Source organism: Dasypus novemcinctus, chromosome 10 (assembly GCF_030445035.2).
Source record: "Dasypus novemcinctus isolate mDasNov1 chromosome 10, mDasNov1.1.hap2, whole genome shotgun sequence".
Taxonomy (NCBI): domain Eukaryota; kingdom Metazoa; phylum Chordata; class Mammalia; order Cingulata; family Dasypodidae; genus Dasypus; species Dasypus novemcinctus.
The window spans coordinates 119,756,978-119,777,555 of record NC_080682.1 but is presented as its reverse complement, the minus strand read 5'-3'; the positions used below and the strand labels follow the sequence as shown (position 1 = coordinate 119,777,555).

Genomic DNA, 20,578 nt, shown 5'->3' with positions numbered 1-20,578 from the left:
TTCTATCTTTCTGTGTATACTTAGAGATATTCTAATGTGTGTGACATTAATATTTCCTTGTCATTTTCTTAGGCTCCATTTAAGCTACATAGTCCATTTCCCTGGCATCTCTCCTTCAATTTCCTAAACCTAGTAAAATATATACACTTAAAATATGTTAATACTGCTTTTCTTTTTTTTTTTACTCATTTTTAAAAAAATATTACATTCAAAAAATATGAGGTCCCCATTCACCCCCACCGCCCCCACCCCACCACTTCCCCCACAGCAACACTCTCCCCCATCACCATGACACATCCATTGTGTCTGGTGAGTACATCTCTGGGCATCGCTGCACCCCATGGCCAGTGGTCCACACCATAGCCCACACTCTCCCGCTTTCCATCCAGTGGGCCATGGGAGGACATACAATGTCCGGTAATTGTCCCTGCAGCACCACCCAGGACAACTCCAAGTCCTGAAAATGCCTCCACATCTCATCTCCTCCTCCCATTCCCCGCACCCATCAGCCATCATGGCCACTTTTTCCATACTAATGCCACAACTGCTTTTCAAAGTTATTTCCTTTTTCTTATAACTTAAATTTCCATGTACTCTAACTTTTTCAACATATTTTATGTTATATTTATGTAGTTTAACTTGGATATTCTACCCTAAAAGAGAATTTTCTTTCCCAAAATTGACCCTCTAGGCTGGTGCTTCTCAAACTTGAACGTGTATACCAAGCACCTGGGGCTCTTGCTAAAATGCAGCTTCTGGTGCAGCAGGGCTGGGTGGGGCCTGTAATTCTGCATTTGTCCAGCTCCAGTCGAGGCCAAGCCTGCGGGGCCACAGGCAGCACCTCGAGTAGGAGGGCTCTTGTAAACAATGTGAAAACACACATTTTGGATGAATTGAGAATCCTATGGCTTACTAAAGCTTTTAAATTTACTACTTAGCTTTAGTAAACCCTAAACTTGAGGGCTGAAAACTTAATTTCCTAAAACTGTTTAGCAACATAGGAACTAGTTTGTTAAACTCCACAGGGTTTTCCCTCCCTCCCTTCTCCCTTCCTCTCTTCCTTTTGTTTCAATAACAAAAGCTGTACATACTTTGTGTATTATTTGTTGTTTATCTTTTAAATTTAGCCCATTTACAGCATACACGTCCATGGCTTTTAGTATGTTCACAGATATTTGCAGCCATCACTACACTCGTTTTGGGACACTTTCATCAACTCTGAAAGCAAGCCCACCCGCTTGCCATCCCCTCCTGTTCTCACAGGCCCCCCAGCCCCAGGCCACCGCTCACCTATCTTCCGTCTCTGTAGATGTCCCTGTTCTAGGCATTTCGCAGGATGGAATCAAGCATTATGCTGACTTTGTGACTGGCTTCTTCACTTTGAGTGACGCTTTCAAGGCTCGTCCCTGTTGTAGCATGGATCAGTACTTCATTCCTTTTTATGACCGAATTAAGTTCAACTCTAGCAATATACCACGTTTTGCTTATCTAGTTGTCAGTCGATGGACATTTGCGTCAGTTCTATCTTTTGGATACTATGAATAATGCTGCTATAAGCATTCATTTGCAAGTTTCTGTGTGAACACAGGTTTTCATTTCTCTAGGGTGTATTGTAAGAGTAGAATTACTGGGTCATATGGTAATTCTATGTTTACTTGCTTGAGGAACTGGAAAGATCGTTTTCCAAAGCAGCTGCACAATTTTCCATTCCCACCAGCAGTAAATGATGGTTCTGTCTTTTCCACATCCTGGACAAAATTTATTACTATCTGACTTTTTGATTCTAGCCATCCTTGTAGATATGAGGTACTATCTTATTGTGGGTTTGATTTACATTTTCCTAATGGCTTATAACACTGACCATCTTTTCATGTGCATATTGACCATTTGTATCTTTTCTTTGGGGAAAAGTCTATTGAAGTCCTTTGCTCATTTTTTAAAATGTGGTTGTATTTATTGAATTGTAACAGTTCTTTATATATTTTAGATATTAAACCCTTATCAGATATGGTTAGCAATTATTTTCTCCCATTCTGTTAGTTGTCTCTTCACTCTCTTGATAGTATCCTTTGGTGTACAAAAGTTTTTAATTTTGATAAAGTCCCTTTTAGCTATTTTTTTCTATAGTTGCTTCTGCTTCTGGTGTCATATCTTAGAAACCATAATCAAATCCAGAGTTACGAAGGTTCCACTTTGATGTGCACTGAACTGTGCACCCCACTTTGTACATGTTTTTGGTCTTGGTTTGCGTTCTAGTGGGTGTGGAACCATGGTAAATAAGATCTCTTCAAGATATACATCAGTTAAGGTGTGACTCAACTGACTCAGGTGGGGTTTTAATCCAGATTACCGGAGTCCTTTATAAGCAGAGGGTAAGTCAGAGAGAAGCCTCGGGGAGCAGCCAGAAGCCGGAAGTCAGCAGAACCAGAAGAAGAAGGAGAAGAGGCTGCCATGTCACTGCCGGGTGACGGAAAATCCCAGGACCGAGGGTCCCGGCAGCCAGCGCAGACCACCCCAGCCTTCTGGGCGAAAGCATCGCCTTGCTGATGCCTTGATTTTTTATTTTCCTAGACTCAAAACAATGAGCCGATAATTTCCCATTGTTTAAGCTAATCCATAGGTTGTTTTTTGGTTGTTGTTTTTTTAGTAGCTTAAGTTTTAGTTTAGGAAACTAAAACACCACCTGTTTTCTTCTATGAGTTTTATGGTTTTAGCGTTTACATTTAGGCCTCTGATCATTTTGAGTTCATTTTTATATGAGGTATGGGTTAGGGTCCGCCTGGCTATCCAGTTATCCCAGCATCATTTCTTGAAAACACTATTCTTCCTCCCTTGAATGTTTTTGGCATTCTTGTCAAAAATCAGTTGACAGGAAGCAGATGTGGCTCAACCAACTGGGCTCCTGCCTACCATATAGGAAGTCCCTAGTTCAGTTCCTGGTGCCTCCTAAAGAAGACAGCGAGCTGGTGTGATGGGCAGGGGCAAATGTATAGAAATACAAGATGATGCAACAAGAGACATGAGGAAAAACGTAATGAGAGACACAACAAAGCAGGGAGTGGAGGTGGCTCAAGCAATTAAGCGCCTCCCTCCCACATCGGAGGTCCTGGGTTCAGTTTCCCATGCCTCCTAAGGAAACAAGGAGGATGAATAGACACAGCGAGTGCAAATAATGAGTGGGTGAGGAGAAATAAATAAATCTTTTTTAAAAAATCAGCTGACCATAGATGTATAGGATTATTTCTGGACTCTCAACTGTATTCCGTTGAGTGGTATGCTGGTCCTTATGCAAGCACCTCATCTTTTTTATTACTGTAGCTTTGCAGTGAGTTTTCAAATTGGGAAGAGCTTGTGCTCCAATTTTGTTCTTTTTCAAGATTGCTTTGGCTATTTTGGGCTCTTTGAAATTCTGTGTAACTTTTTAAATGAGCTTGTCAATTTCTACAAGGAAGTTAGCTGGAATTCCGATCCAGATTGTGTTGAATCTGTAGATCAGTTTTGGGAATATTGTCATCTCAATAACGTTAAGTCTTCTGATCCTGAACATGGAATATTTTTCCAATTATTTAGATCTTTAAAAATTTCTATCAGTAGTGTTTTCTAGTTTTCAGAGTATAAGTTTTATACTTCTTCTGTTAAATATATTTCTAAATAATTTTATTCTTTTTTATGCTTGTAAATGGAATCGTTTTTTAATTTCACTTTTGGAATTTTCATTGTAAGTGTATAGAAATACAGTTGATTTTTGTATACTGAGCTTATATTCTGTAACCTTGCTGGACTCATTTATTAACTTTAATAGTTTTTAGTGGATTCCTTAAAATTTTCTATATTTAAGGTCATGACATCAGGAAATAGAGACTTCTTCCTTTCCAGTCTGTTTGCCTTTTATTTCTTTATCTTGCTTAGCTGCCCAGGCTAGACCCTCCAGTACAATACTGAATAGAAGTGGCGAGAGTAGACATCTTGTCTTGTTCCTCTTCTTGGGAAAGCATCCAGTCTTTCACCGCTAAGTATGATGATTAAAAACATGTTAGAGCTATTAAATGAGTTCAGCAAGTATGCAGAATACAAGACAAAAATTAGTTGTATTTCTATATAGTAGCAATGAACAATCTGAACGTGAAATTAAGAAAACAATTCCATTTACAACAGCACCAAAAAGAATAAAATAGTAAGTGATAAATTTAATGAAAGATGTGTAAAACTTGTACAGGAATGCTCAATGCTACATTATTCATAACAGCCAAATGGTAGAAACAAACCTGTGTCCATCAACAGATGAATATATAAACAAAATGTGGTAAACCCATACAATGGCATATTATTCATTCATAAAAAGGAATGCAATAGTTAATTCTACAACATGGATGAAAATGGAAAACATTATGTTAAGTGAAAGAAGGCAGACATCAAGGCCACATATTGCATGATTCCATTTATATTCAATGTCTAGAATAGGCAAATCCATAGAGTCAGAAAGTAGATGAGCGGTTGTCAGGGGACAGGGGAAGAGAGGAATTGGTATTGACGGCTAATAGGTACAGCATTTCATTTGAGGGTGATGCAAATATTCTGGAATTCAATATTGGTGATGTTTGTACAACTTTGTGAATATACTAAAAAACACTGAATAGTACACATAAAGAATGAACTTTATGGTATATGATTTATATCTCCCTTAAAAATATAATGACATTTTGGTCTGTAATTAAAATTAAAAAATGAAATCAATTTGACTTCTTCCAGGATGATGGAATGATGTACTTTCCACTATTTTTCCTGCTATGTACAACTAAAAACCCTGGTCATTATTTTTAAAACAACCATCAGAAAACTCTGAATGGTGGAGAGAAGACAGATTGGCTAGAGACCTCAGGACTCAAGGAAGAACACAGTGGTGAATTAGGTTGTGTTTCTTTGTTTTGTTTTTGTTTTGACTCATATATTGCAGACATAGAGCTGACAAAGCTGGCAATTGGGAAATGCCAATGGGTGCAGACATAAAAAGCCCCAATGAAAGCCTGTTCTCTCTAGCTAAAGGGTCAGAAGAGGGGCAACCTGGCAAGCTGGAAAACTTCTAGACTCTAACCAATCTACTTCAGTCAAACAGCACAAATTGGGCTGCAGCCCCACCCCAACCCACACCAGCAAAGGCCAAGTGGGGCTCCTAGACACTAGAAGGCTGTAGTGAGGTGTTCTGGAATCCCCACTTGAGCAGAGCCCGAGAAAGCCTCATATGGAGCCAGAACTTTTATCCATGCTGGTAACAAACCTCTCAGCCTGGACTTTCAGCCCAATCTGGCAGGAACTAGGCGACCTTCTCCCTACCTGCCAGGACTGTACCACAGGAGGCCTAGTGGAGAGTCAGGACTTCACCACAGCTCAGAGGTAATGGGGCCACTCCCATTACGGTGGCAGGGGAGACAAAGCAGTGCGCAAAACTCCCCCCACCACTCCCAGCAGTAAGCTGGGTGTCGATGGAAGCTGAGTGGGAACCTAGGCGTCTACCTCCACTTGGCAATAACAAGGTGCATCCTTCCTCATCTTTCCTGTCAGAGCAGTGTCCAAAAAAGCCAGCTGAAAAAGAGGGGTGTAAATAAGAGCCAGAGTTTCATTACAGAATACAAAAATGTCCAGGAGTCAATCAAAAATCACTTGTCATACCAAGAACCAGGAAGATCTCAAACTGAATGAAAAAGTCAATCAACAGATGCCAGCATCAATATGAGATGCTGAAATTATTTGACAAAGATTACCAGGCAGCCATGAGAAAAATGCTTCCATTGGGAAGTGGATTTGGCTCAACTGATAGAGCATCTGCCTACCGCATGGGCGGTCCAGGGTTCAAACCCAGGGCCTCCTGACCTGTGTGGTGAGCTGGCCCGTGAGCAGTGCTGCCGCATGCAAAGAGTGCCGTGCCATGCAGGGGTGTCCCCCGTGTAGGGGAGACCCACATGCAAGGAGTGTACCCCTCAAGGAGAGCCGCCCCGTGAGAAAAGCACAGCCCAACCAGGAATGGTGCCACACACATGGAGAGCTGATGCAGCAAGATGACAAAATAAAAAGAGACACAGATTCCCAGTGCCACTGACAAGAATGCAAGTGGACACAGAAGAACACACAGCGAACAGACGCAGAAAGCAAACAACTGGGGCGGGGGGGCAAAGGGAGAGAAACAAATAAAATAAATCTTTTAAAAAATGATTCTATGAACAATTATGAACACACTTGAAGCAAATGAAAAATAGAAAGCTTCAGGAAAGCCTTGGAAACTCTCAGCAATCAAAGAGAATATATAAATAAGAACAAAAGGAAATTTTAGAATTCAAAAATGCAATAACTAAAATAAAGAGCTTAGTGAATAGTGCAACAGCAGGATGGAGGGGACAAAGAAAAGAATCAGAAAAAGTGGAAGATAAAAAATAGGAACTACCCAATCAATCTGAACAACAGAGAGGAAATAGAGTGAAAAAGAAAAAGAAAATATGAACAGAGTGTCAGAGAGTGTGGAACTATAACCAAATATCTAACATTCGCATCACTGCAGTCCAGGAGAGAAGAAAGATGTTAGGGATGAAAAAGTACTCAAAGAAATAATGCTTCCCAGATTTGGCAAGAGACAAACCTACAGATTCAAGAAGCTGAGCAAACCCCAAACAAGACAAACGCAAAGCAATTCATGCCAAGACACAATTAATTAAACTTCTGAGAACTAAAGACAAGAAAAAATCTTAATGGAAGTCAGAGAAAAATAACACCTCATCATTAGGTGAAAAACAATTTGAATGTCAGTATATTTTTCATCAGAAAATGTAGAAGCCAGAAGGAAATGGTACATTATTTTTCAAACACTGAAAGAGAAGAATTGTCAACCCAGAGGCCTATACTCAGTAAAAATATCTTACAAAGTACATTCAGGACTTGTATGTTGAAAACTACAAAACGCAAGGAAAGCAAAGATCTAAATAAATGGAGAAATATATTGTGTTTATGGATTGGAAGACTCAGTATAGTAAGGATGTCAGTTTTCTACAAATTGATATACAGGTTTAATGCTCTTCTTATAAAAATTCCAACAAGATTTTTGTTTGTAGCTATAGATGAGATTATTCTAAAATGTATACAGGAAAACAAAGGGACTAAGATAGCTAAAATAATTTTGAAAAAGAATAAAGTAAGAAAAATCAGTTTGATATGGTTATGAATTCCAAAAAATAGATATTAGATTATGTTTGTAATCTAGTCCGTACCTGGGCATGATTAAAGTTACGATTAGGGCTCTGATTGGACCATGTCATTAGGGTGTTGAGTACCCATTCCTTGGTGGGTGGGGACTTACAGATAAAAGGCATGGCAAAGGACAGAGTTGAGGGTTTTTGATGTTGGAGTTTTGATGTTGGAGTTTGATGCTGAAGCCTTAAGCTGAAGCCCCAAGAAGTAAGCACACAGAGGAAAGAGAAGGAAGCCCCAGGAAGGGAGGAACCCAGGAAGCCTGAACCCTCATAGCCATTGGCAGCCATCTTGCTCCAACATGTGAAAATAGACTTTGGTGAGGGAAGTAACTTATAAATAAATACCCTTTATAAAAACCAACCAATTTCTGGTATTTTACATCAGCACCCCTTTGGCTGACTAATATACTCTCCAATTTCAATACAATTGTATTGCTTCAGTAATCAAGACCATGTGGTATTAGTGGAAGGACAGACACGAGAGAACCCAGATATAGACCTAAACAAATATGCCCAACTGGTAGTTCACAAAAGTGTAATAGCTATTCCATGCAGGAAAAATAGCCTTTTCAACTCATGGTGCTAGAGCAAATGGAGATCCATATGCATAAAAATAAACCTCAATCTAAGTCTCGTGCCTTATGTAAGAATTAATTCAAAATGGACCGTGACTTAAATGTAAAATGTAAAACTATAAAACTTTCAGGAAAAAAACATATGAGAAAATTTTTGGCCTCTAGGGTTAGGCAAAGAGTTCTTAAATGTGACACCAAAAGCATGATCCATAAAAGTAAAAACTGTTAAATTGGACTTCATTAAAATTAAAACCCTTTGCTCTGCAAATGAGAGTAAAACAACAAGCTACAGACTGTGTGAAAATATTTGCAAACCATATATATTAACAACTAGTACCTAGAATATATAAAGAACTATCAAATTCCAATTAGGAAAACAATCTAATTAGAGAATGACCAAAAGACATGAAGAGAAGTATCACCAAAGAGGATATACAGATGACAAATAAGCACAAAACAAGGTGCTCAATGTCATTAGTCATTAGGGAAATGCAAATTAAAGCCACAATGTGATAACACTACACATCTATCAGAATGGCTAAAATAAAACTAATGACAACACCAAATGATGAGGAAGTAGAAAAACTGGTTCGATCTAATATTGCTGGTTAGAATGTAAAATGTATAGCCAGTTTGATAGTTACTTAAAAAATTAAAATGCAACTGCCATACGACACACCATTTATCCTAGAGAAATGAAGAAATGAAGAGAAATTCACACAAATATTTATGGCAGCTTTATTCATAATAGTAGAAAGCTGGAAGCAACCCAGATACCCTCCAAAGGGTTAATGCTTAATCAAACTATGGTACATTCATACCCTGGAATACCAGTTGACAATAAAAAGGAACAAACTAGCGATACATGAAACAACCTGGATGAATCTCCAGAGAATTATGCTGAATAAAAAAAGTCATTCCCAATAGAGTACTTACTGTATAACTCCATCTATTTAACATTCTAGAAATAACAGATTATCTACAAGAGATTAATGGTTGCCAGCAGTTAAGGAGGAAGTGGGGTCTGGAGGAATGAGCATCATGAGGGACCCCTGTGGTGATGGAAATGTTCTGCATCTTAACTCTATCACGTATTGTCAATAGTATCCTGGTCGTGATGTTATACCACAGTTTGGTAATATGGGAAACTGAATAATGGGTATATAAGATCTCTCTGTGTTAATTCTTACAACTGCATATGAATCTACAATAATCTCCGAATAAAATTTCAATTAACAATTTATTATTCTTTACCAAATCATCAGCTATTCCATTTACTTGAATGAAATCGATCTATGTTTTGTTTATTTGAAAATTGAATTATTTTGGTTGAGGATACATTCTTTTAAACAAAATATTTGTAAAAACTTTAATAATAATAATGGAAATACCCTTGCCAAACTATTCCACTGCTAACACTTTTTCCAAATATGGGCTTTTCCAGTTATATTTGTAGAAGTGGAAGATTCTTTTGTCAATTAGGATTGAATATTACACAAATCTTTATCTGATATGATGTATGTTAGCCAATTTTAGGAAGGCAATAATGGCATCTAAATTCAATTCTGACTCATATTTGCAAAGACAGTGATAATTTAAAACTACTTATATACAACTCATAAAGAAAGATGTATACTACACAAAGGAATTTTCCTTTACTTTCTACACTTAGCATAATATTTAAGAAAGTCTTGCAAACAGAAAGAAAATGATTCCAATGGAAATCTGTCTGTGTGTATATATACAAAAGGATGAATAGGTCCAGAAGTACTAAATATAGAAGTAAATTCAAAAGACTTTAGTCTTATTTTATAAATCTCTTTAAAAGATAATTTGATTGCTTACAATGAAAATGATTACAAAGTATTGTGACATTTTGGCATATTTATAAATAAACATTATGACAAAAATAAGTGAATCAAGTCCTCTTAAATCAAATTTTGGTCACAATGACTATTTCAACATGTGATTTTTCATTTGTAAATTAAAATAGCATTACATGTCTTAAAGATGTTGTTAAATGTTGCATAAACATTACTAAATTCTTGGCATTTAATAACACTTAATAACAGCTATTTTAAACTTCCCAAATCCCAAGTGAATTTCAAATGGAAAGAGAAAGTATCTGACAAGATGTTACAAAATTCACTATGTCTGAAATATTATTTTAAGCAATATTCTGAAGTAAAATATAGCTAGATATATCTTCCAGTGTGTTAAAGAATATATGTTTAGGGAAGCGGACTTGGCCCAATGGATAGGGCGTCCGCCTACCACATGGGAGGTCCGTGGTTCAAACCCCGGGCCTCCTTGACCCGTGTGGAGCTGGCCCATGTGCAGTGCTGATGTGCGCAAGGAGTACCATGTCATGCAGGGGTGTCCCCCACGTAGGGGAGCCCCACACGCAAGGAGTGCGCCCCATAAGGAGAGCTGCCCAGCGCGAAAAAAAGTGCAGCCTGCCCAGGAGTGGCGCCACACACATGGAGAGATGACACAAGATGATGCAACAAAAAGAAACACAGATTCCTAGTGCCGCTAATAAGGATAGAAGCAGTCACAGAAGAACACACATTGAATGGACACAGAGAGCAGACAACTGGGGGGGGAGGGCAGAAGGGGAGAGAAATAAATTAAAAATAAATAAATAAAGAATATATGTTTAACCTACAAGTAAAGTCAATAATTATTTTTTGAGGTAGTTATCACATAAAATTTAGAAAAAGGATATTCTGTAAATAAGCTATTAAAAAAAGATTTTGCTTGTTAAAAGTCCATGTCATGGGTTTCATCTTTTTAACTTTTAAGACTCACAAGAATAAATTAAGAAGCTGCCAAAATAATACAGAGAATTCCCATCTATTATTTAATCAGCTTTCCCCAATGATAATACCTTATATAACCATAGTATATTATTAATAAAGTAGGAAACTAACATGGGTACAATGTTATTAACTAACCTAGAGACTTGATTCGGATTTCACTAATTTGTGTATTTACTTGTTTTGGTGTAGAGTATTGTGAAATTTTATCACATAGATATCAGAATTATCACCATATGGACAGTAGTTGAAGCCATGGTGGTAAGTGAAATAAAACTCAGAGTCTACAGTCAGAGAAAAAGATTGATATCAGCACCCTGGTAAACACCACACGTAAGCTGAGAGTTCAGGAAAAGAGCCAAGAATGAAAAGCAAGAAGAAATGGTCTGAGAAGTAGGTGGAAAAATAAAGGAGAGTGGCATCCTGGAAACCAGAGAGGAAGAGAGTTTCCCGATGAAGTGAGCATCTATATTATCGACCACTGAAGGGATGAGGCATAAAGAGAGCACTAGAAAGAGTCCTTGCACCTGGCAAATTGGCCCTTGATCCCTTTGCTAGAGCAGGTGTGGTGAAATGGCAGGAGTGAAAGAATGAATGGGAGGTGAGGAAGTGCACACAGAGAGCCCTGGAACGCCCGATGAGGAGAGCGGGCACGGAATGCACACAGGAAGAAAGAAAGGCAATAAACGGGGTGATAATCCAAGCAAGATTAAATATACACAGGAAGAGATTAAGTATTCCTAGGAAGGAAGGAAAGCATCTCTGATGTTGACATAATTGAAGAGAAAAAAAATATGTGGCTAATGGGTCACATTTAATGTAGCAATTAAATATCGGTGACCTCGATTTTTTTTTCTTCCACTGGCGTTAGTGTGAATCAACTCAGCAAATATTTGTTGAGTACCTACTCAAGTTGGGCCTTTCCAGAGAAACAAAGATAAGGTTTTATTGTTGCTGTCTATAGAGCTTATTTTTGTACAGCATTCCAGTTTAGACTGGGGGAATGAAAAGGAGCTAAGCAAGAGACGGGTGTTTCAGGGTGAGGAAACTGCTTGGGTCTTTACCCAACAAGAACAAGAACAAGAAAGAGGTTGGTTTTTCTAAGAGTTGAAAGAAGTGGTGGAAAGGAAAGGATTGAGTATGAGGAAACAAGGTTGGAAAGATCAGCAGGGTCAAGTTTTGCTGGTCCTTAAGGGTCTTAGGTAGGCCTATGGATTTTCTTTTTTATGCAATAGGAAGCAATGAAGTGTTTTAAGCCCTGAACACTTCACAGCATTCAAAGAGTAATTCTTGTTGGAAAATGGGCCGTCTGGGAAGGGATGTGTAAGTAATAATGGTAGCTTAAACTGGGCTGGGAGCATCATGAATGCAAAGAAATGATGTCCAGATACACACAGTCGGAGCTAGAGTCTGCCTGTCCATGCTCTTCACTGCTGGATCCCCTAATGCCCCCAAGAGCAGGCTTAGGCCTGCCTCATTCTTGAACTAATCCTCGTAGAAAACTTTGATTGTTTCTGACTCCGATTGATGGGCTAATGGAGAAAGGGATTCATCAGTCCTGATCTGCTGTACTTGCCAAAACCACGGCCTAACTGAGGAGTCCCTGTGCTGACCTCTGGGGATGTGCGCTGGCCCGATGGCAGCTCACTCCTCTTTCAGGCTCTGGATCTCACCATAGAGCCTGTGGCCAAGCCCCAGGCCAGACTTCCCCTTCCTACTCCGCTCTGCGGACCTGAGTGTCTGCTTTGGTCAGACATGACCAGTCCTTGCGGAGAGTGACAGTGTCAGGGTCACAGTTATAACACCACCAGGGTTTGTCTTGTCCAATAAGTATTCATTGAATAAATAATCAAAAGAGTCCTATGGGGTCGACAAGAACCTCCATTTTACAAGAGAGAAATTGAGGCTCGTAGTGGTTTTGCTCAAGATGATATTAGCAATAGGTTGAGGGGCCGGGATGCAAATGCAGGCCTCTGACCCCAGATTCCACTAAAATTTGTAGGTATAGTCCTTTTAGACAAAAGCCAAATAAAACAGTTAACTGTGTGAGTTTGGGGTTCCAAATAAAATAAATGTATTTAATTTCTCATTTCTGAGATGCTTTCAAGGTAAGTTGTGTTAATTATGATTTACTACTTCTAAGCTTTATTCTTGTTGGTCTTTAGTCCTGATCAACCTTCTGCTATTCATTTTAATCTGATTTTAACCATACAATAAGTCATTTTAACAACTGAGATTGTACTTTTCAAATGGCATTTTCATATGCCAACCCTGAAAATCTAAAAGAAAGAAGATACAGAGATTAAAATTAGAGAACCAGTGTTTTACCATTTGGTTAAACAAGAAGTCAAAAGATGAACATGTGTTTAAAGCTTCAAAATCTTGAATGTAAAATTAAGTGTCCTTATGATATAAATAACGTAATTCAAGCTGATTTCCTTTGTCATTATAATTAATACGGGAAAAGCAGTACCCTGTTGCCTTACATGTACAAAGGCTTAAACAGATTGCAAACAAATCAATTCCAAGCATCGACGACAGTTTCCTGGAGAACTTTTCACAATTCGCAACTTTTTAAAGCATGTGTATATATGCTTAATGACTAGATACAGGCTCTAAATTTAATACTCACTCTTTCATGATACTTTTGGTTCTTTTCTCTAAGTTTTTTTATTTGAATCATGAATCGTTCTATAGCATTTTCCTTTATTTGACGGCTGAGAATAAACAGAGATAAGATTTGTTATAACTAATTATCTTAGGAAATAATGAGACAAAATTTTTAAAATTACATTAAATTAAGAAAATTAAAATAAATTATTAAATACACTATTAAAACTCATTTAGGGATAAGAGATTTTCCTAAGTGAGTCTGTGTTTCTGAATATATTTACTAAAATACATATTGGGGAGACAACTTCAAGTTGTTGTTTTTTTAACATTAATCCCTATTCATATGCTATAGTCATACTTTTTTAACTTTCTAATCATCTATAAATAATTCAGCTTAAGGAAAACCTAGGAAAAGGCACACAAAAAACATGCTTCCTAGAATTCTAAAAGCATTCAGACAAAACTGACAAACAAAAAAGACTGTTCTTGTAGCAGTTTGATAAAGACATGAATTCCAAAAATAGATATTGGAGTATGTTTGTAAACTATTCTATACATGGGCGTGATTAAATTATGATTAGGGCTTTGATTGGGCCATGTCAGTAGGGTGTTGAGTCCAAGGAGGGGGACTCACAGATAAAAGACATGGCAAAGGACAGAGTTGGAGGGTTTTTCATGTTGGAGTTTGATGCTGATATCTTAAGCTAGAGCTCCGGGAAGTAAGCTCACAGAGGAAAGAGAAGCAGGTCCCAGGAAGAGTGGAACCCTGAGCCTAGAGAGGAGCAAGCCCGAGGAAGAGAGGAACCCAGGAAGCCTGAACCCTGGCAGATGTTGGGAGCCATCTTGCTTCAACCGGTGGCAAAAGACTAGTGAGGGAAGTTACTTACACTTTATGACCCGGTAAGTGTAAGCTCCCACCCCAAATAAATACCCTTTATAGAAACCAACCCATTTCTGGTATTTTGCATCAGTACCCCTTTGGCTGACTAATACAGTACTTTATAAGGGCAACCACATCCTCCTGAAATACTTCAGTAAAGTTGACATGCTGTAAAGTTGGTTAGTATACCACCTCCTATACAAATATTAAAAGCCTCCTTCCTAGAACATATACATTTCTTTACACTCAAAGGTATTTGTTGGGCATTTGTTAGGTATAAAAGAAAACTAGAAAAATGCAGAAAGGCTTTACTATAGGCCATCTGATAGCTATTTGACATGCTAATAATATCTGTCACTTTTACCTAGTAGATCTTATAATGTTAAATTATAAGGCTTCAATCTTGCCTCAATTAAAAACAAAACAAAGCAACAAATTGTAGCAGTTTGATATGGAATATGAATTCCAAAAATAGATATTGGATTACATTTGTAAACTGTTCTGTACCTGGGAATGATTAAATTATGATTAGGGCTTTGATTGGGCCACATCAGTAGGACATGAGTCTTGAGTCCCTGCCCCGTTGGTGGGTGGGGACTCACAGATAAACTACATGCAGAGCAGAGGAGTTAGTTGGAGTTTTGATGCTGGAGTTTTGAGCTGGAGCCCAGGAAGTCAGCACACAGAGGAGCAGAGCAACTGAGCCCAGAGAGAATCAAGCCCCAGGGAGAGAGACAGGGCCAGTTGCCTGATAGTCCACAGCTGGCCTTGTGGAGAGAGGCAAGGCCTAGAGAACCTCATAGTCTACAGCTGACCTTGTGGAGAAAACAGAGGGGCTGAGCCTGGAGAGAAATGAGCCCTGGAAAGAGAGGAACCCAGGAAGCCTGATGGCTCACAGATGTCAGCAGCCATCTTGCTCCTACATGAGGCAGTAGACTTTGGTGAGGGAAGTAAGTTACACTTTATGGCCTGGTAACTGTAAGCTTCTACCCCAAATAAATACCCTTTATAAAAACTAACCAATGTCTCGTATTTTGCATCAGCACCCCTTTGGCTGACTAATACACAAATATATAGTACCTCTGTGATGCAGTGAACAGAAGATGAGGTTAGAGAGTGAGAAACTGGTTTTCAAACTTGCCCCTACCACTTCATACCTATATGATCTTGGGCAAGACAGTTCTCTGGGCCTCAATTTCCAAGCTTGTAAATGGACATAATACCTGGCTCTACATAGTATTGTAAGGATTAAAATAGGAAATCATATGTGAATGTTTCCAGCTTAAGTGCTTCATAAATTTCAGTTGAATCTATCTTACACACTCAGCCCTTTCCCCCAACATATCATTTACTTTTGTAACATTGTATACTTGGCAGAGAGAAAAATAAACCTTCCTTCCAAATGCCAAAAAGTTTCAACATAAAAATAAAACAAGCAAATCCTCTAGTGGCAAAAAAAGCTCTGTTTAGGTACTACGAAACTTGGATTTTAATCCTGGTTCTCCACTAATTGCCTAGGACACTTAACCTACTCAGGCCTTGGCTTACTCTCCTATAAATAAGAAGTTTGAGGTAGATGATCTCTAAGGTTCCTTTTCAGTTCCAAAATTCTGTAATTTAAATGGATCGATGTTGCCTTTCATGCCATCATCCATGCAACACCTCCTGCATGAGCAGCTACTCGTGCCAACCACTGTATTAGGCATTAGAGATACAGCTGCAGACCAGACTGCATGAGCCTCGCCCTCCAGTTTACATCTTACTAAACAAAAAAGAAGTACATAGACACACAATGACCCATTGTGATAAATGCTGTGGGGAAAGAGGCTATGAGATGGACAGTAAATGAGCGGGGCGGGACCGACAGTGTGGTCTCCACTCAGCAGCAAGCAGTGAGGCTGCAGATAAGTAAAGCCATCTTCCACTGCTTCCCTAGTACTTAGAGGGGCAAAGCTTTCGAAGGGGTCCCTTCTCTACCTTCCATGTTCAAGGAGAAAAACAGTATTATAAATGAGAATTTTCTGAAAAGACCGTGGGCTAATTACTGAGAATGTCTGCAATTGTGAACATGGTAATGCTGTTTCTCTGCAGGGGTGCAGCAGGCAGATCAGCCTTCAGTATTCCATCTCCTTCGGCTGAGACTGCGTTCCCGAGTCCCTGGAGGGGCGGCTGGGGAGCGGGCCCCAGCGTCAGCCCAGAGCCTTCCTTGTTGTGACTGAGCGTGTGATGATGGACCTGGAGGCCTCAGAAGGCGGTCTGACAGATAAAATACGGGACACCAGGTAAATTTCCACTTCAAATAACCAATCGACACTTTTAAAAATATAGGTTTGTCCCAAATATTGCAGGAGACATACTTATACTAAACATTTTTCCTTGTTTCTCTGAAATCAAATTGAACTGGGCATCCTGCATTTTTATTTGCTACATCCTGTCTACGTATTCGCTGCCATCGCCCCTGCCCTGCCCACCTGGGTGCAGTCAGGGCCCAACAGCCAGGACTTTGCCTGGCGTTCATTCTGCCCTGGGCCCCTCAGGATGATCCCCTGAGGCGACATCGGGGCTCACGGGGACTTGAGAGAAGCCCCGGCTGTCTTGGTGGCTTCATCTGCATCTCTGTGGGGCTCATGGGCGGTTACAGGTTTACTCTAGCTGAGCCTCTGCCCTGGAATTCACATCAGGCCTCCTACAGAGGTGGATTTAGCAGGAAGCAAACGAAGCTTCACTCCAGAACTCTGGGGGGGAGTTCAAGCCTCACTGTTCCATTTTCCCTTGTCATATCTCCCCACCTGCTCAGTATCCCAGTATCCCACATGCCATATTAATGCTGAGGCGAGTGGGAGGATTAGCCAATGAGATAATCGATGCTAAAGTGAGCATCAATTGCGTCAACTGAGAAATAAAGTGAGCATCAATTGCATCAACTGAGAAATAAAATAAGCTGCAAGGCGACACAGGCGTTTACTTGGAGTCTTGGAATTGCAATTAGGGGACCACAGAACCACGCAGCATCATGAGTTGCTGTGCCGCTTGGCACTTCCGGGCAAGGGCTTTAAAGGAAGAGGTGAGTTGTCTGTGGTTGGTGGATTTGGGGCCCTCCAGTCGCCCTGTAGGTTAGAGAGTTTATGAGCGGTTCCTGATCTCTGGTTGTTTAGGGCGTCTGACGTCCTTAGGGTTCTGAAGAACACGGTTGCGGGGGCTCTGCGGGCACTTCGGCAGTTCGTGGCACCTGGCTGAGATTTGCTAAGACCTCTGGACAATCTCTTCGCCATCGTAACTCTATTTTGTTTTATTTCTGGTTTGAAAGGTATACAGCACTATGCCCAAGCAGAGTGATATTATTAAAGTGTTAGTAATATAGCACCTTTTCCCTTCCCTATCAGTATTATTAAAATGTTATAAAATAATAGGTCAACTTTCCCCCTCCAGGCTTCATGAAAATTCTGAAGACCCATAAACCTGACTTTAAAAAAAATCTGTAATTTTATCTATATATTTACTCATACCCACATCCACACCTGTTTCTATATTGATATCCATAATCATCATTTTAAAACTGAGGGAAAAGCAAGTATTAAATGGAAAATAAAACTCACCATTATTCAGAGATGGTCACTTTATAGATTTAACATTGGCAGGATCAGCTCTTCATAAACAACCACTGAAGTTCAATGATCTTATTTCCTTGGGATAGACTCCTATATATATTGGATTATCTCATCGAAGGGCACAACTTCAGTATATTTCTTATTACTACTGCTGAAGCTTTCAGGATATTTGAACAATTTATACTCTCACCAGAGGCTTAAAAAGCATCTGTTTTATGGTAGCCATTCCATCACTGAGCATTAGTAGTTTAAAAAATTCCTTTCCTTTAAGTATAGAATTACCACATGACCAAGCAACTCCATTTCCAGGTATTTACCCCCAAAAATAAAAGCAGGGATTCGAAAAGATATTTTGTATGCCCATGTTCATGGCATGATTTATGATAGCCAAAAGGCGAAAACAACGAAAGTGTCAATCAACATTGAATGGATAAGCAAAATGTGATAATTATACATATAAATATGAAAGATATTATTCAGCTGTAAAAAGTAATGTATTTTTTACAGTTTGAATACATACACAACGTGAGGACATCATATTGAGTAAAATAAGACAGGCACAAAAGGACAAATGTTGTATGATTTCATGTCTATGAAATAGTTAGAACATGCAGAGTCACAGAGACAGAGAGTAAACGGCAGATGACCAGGTGTGGGGGTGGAGAATAAGGAGTTACTGCTTAACAGGTACATAGTTTCTGTTTGGAGTGATGGAAAAGTTTTGGTAACAGATGGTGGTAATAGTAGCACAACATAGTGAATAAAATGAATACCACTGAATTGTACACTTGAAAGTGGTTAAAAAGGGGAAATTTTATGCGACATATATGCTACCACAATAAATTTTTTTTAAAAATATGTATTTCCTAAATTCATAAGCAAAAATATCTTATTGCTTTCATGAGTGTGATTTTGCTCTCTGATAAGATTCAACAACATTTACTCAACAAAGAAACCCTGAACTCACTCTTTCCCAGGCTGTGCTGGATCCTAGAGATGCAAAGAGGACTCAGACACAGTCCCCGTCTTCAAGGAGTTCTCCCGTTAGCGGAGGGAGAACCAAGCAGAAATTACCCTTCATATATTCCCCCTCACCTCAAATATTCCAGAACACCCTTTCCATAAAAAATAAAAATCCCCAAAGACCCATCCATACAAATTGTATAATACAAAAGAAGTCCAATTGCTCAAAAGTCATTAATTGGGGAACGGATGTAGCTCAAGCAGTTGAGCTCCTGCTTCCTACATATGAGGTCCCGGGTTCAATCACCAGCCCAGTACTTCAAAAGAAAAAAAGAGGGGAAGCAGACTTGGCCCAATGGATAGGGTGTCCGCCTACCACATGGGAGGTCCAAGGTTCAAATCCAGGGCCTCCTGACCCGTGTAATGAGCTGGCCCATGCACAGTGCTGATGTGTGCAAGGAGTGCCCTGCCACGCAGGGGTGTCCCCCTCCCCCGTAGGGGAGCCCCATGTGCAAGGAGTGCGCCCCGTTAGGAGAGCCGCCCAGCGCGAAGCCTGCCCAGGAATAGCGCTGCACACACAGAGAGCTGATGCAGCAAGGTGACGCAACAAAAAGAGACACAGATTCTGGGTGCCTCTGACAAGAATACAAGTGGACACAGAAGAAGACACAGTGAATGGACACAGAGAGCAGATGACTCGGGGGAGGGGAGTAGAGAAGGGGAGAGAAATAAATTTTTTAAAAATCTTAAAAAAAAAAAAAAGAGTCATTAACCAACTACCTGCTATGCTATGTGTTCACTGTTCCATTAAAGGGTGGAAAAGTATATGAGGAAGTTAAGACGCTGCTAGGGGACCCCTGAACCATCCTTCCTCAGAGGGCGTGGCGCTTCTTGTATGTGTGTCATGTGACAAAAGTTCCTTCATCCAGGAGCACAGGGAATGCATTACTGTCACTAACAGAGAACCTGGTAGAGCAAGGCCTCGGCCACTGCGGTACAGGAGATTATTTTATTGAGTTTCAGCAAAGGGAAAAGAACAGAAGCCTGGGATGTTCAGTCTGTAGCTTGCACTGGGTCATGAGAATTTACAAATGTCTGCGGCTTTGTAAACTTCTGTGACAGAGAGGGAGGCTGGCTTCTGGTTGACCCACAGAGACTGAAACAGCTCTAACAGGAGGCCGTCACTCTAAGCTGAGGGAGCAAATTAGGGACCAGGTCGTGTTCACAGGGTCCATCCAAGACCAGATGAGGGAGACAGGATGAGGGAGGTTCTCGGTTACATGAGAAACGAGTGTGAGGAGGATCTCGTTATTACTAATTGCCATCTCAGGTAGAAAAAAGACTTTGTTAAAAGCCCCCTTCCAACGGATGTTGCGGGCTTTGTGTTCTGACCCTTTTACTCACTGCCTTCTAAAAAGAACATAGAGATAACTATGGAATCTCTCAAGGAGCAGATTTTCCAAGTGTTAAAAACAATTCCTGGGAGCCGATGTGGCTCCAGTGGTTGGGTGCCCGCCTCCCACACGGGAGGTCCCAGGTTTGGTTCCAGTGCCTCCTAAATAAAAACAAACAGACAACAAGCAGGTAAGAAGAAAAAAACAACAACAAAAACAAGCAAACACACAAGGAAGCCATCTTGGGGGGAGGGGGGAAGATAAAAAAATTTAAAAACTTCTAAGAACAATTCCTTTAAACAAAAACCTAGTCGCCACCATGAGAGCCCCCACTTTCAACCCTGTCTCCTCTAATCAGGGGCCTCTCATTCCCGAATCCCAGGTGCTCTGCAGGCCCCGCCTTCCTCACCAGGTTCTGCTCTGGCCCTCGCCCCTTCATTCTGCCTTCACTCGGGTCCTGGACGAGGATAAGCTTTTTCTCACCAGCACTT

General features: G+C 40.0%; 1 protein-coding gene across 4 annotated transcripts in view; it reads right to left on the bottom strand.

The window, feature by feature from the left end:
• CCDC83 (coiled-coil domain containing 83) overlaps positions 1-20,578 on the bottom strand; it is a 75,457-nt gene that overhangs the window by 44,437 nt on the left and 10,442 nt on the right. For 3 of the 4 annotated variants that reach the window (XM_058306123.2, XM_058306124.2, XM_058306125.2), the window contains one exon: positions 13,262-13,346. In XM_058306123.2, the coding sequence (XP_058162106.1) occupies positions 13,262-13,346 (85 nt within the window). Of the gene's footprint in view, positions 1-13,261; positions 13,347-16,167; positions 16,256-20,578 lie in introns of those variants that run through there. The other variant, XM_058306126.2, reaches the window with a different exon arrangement.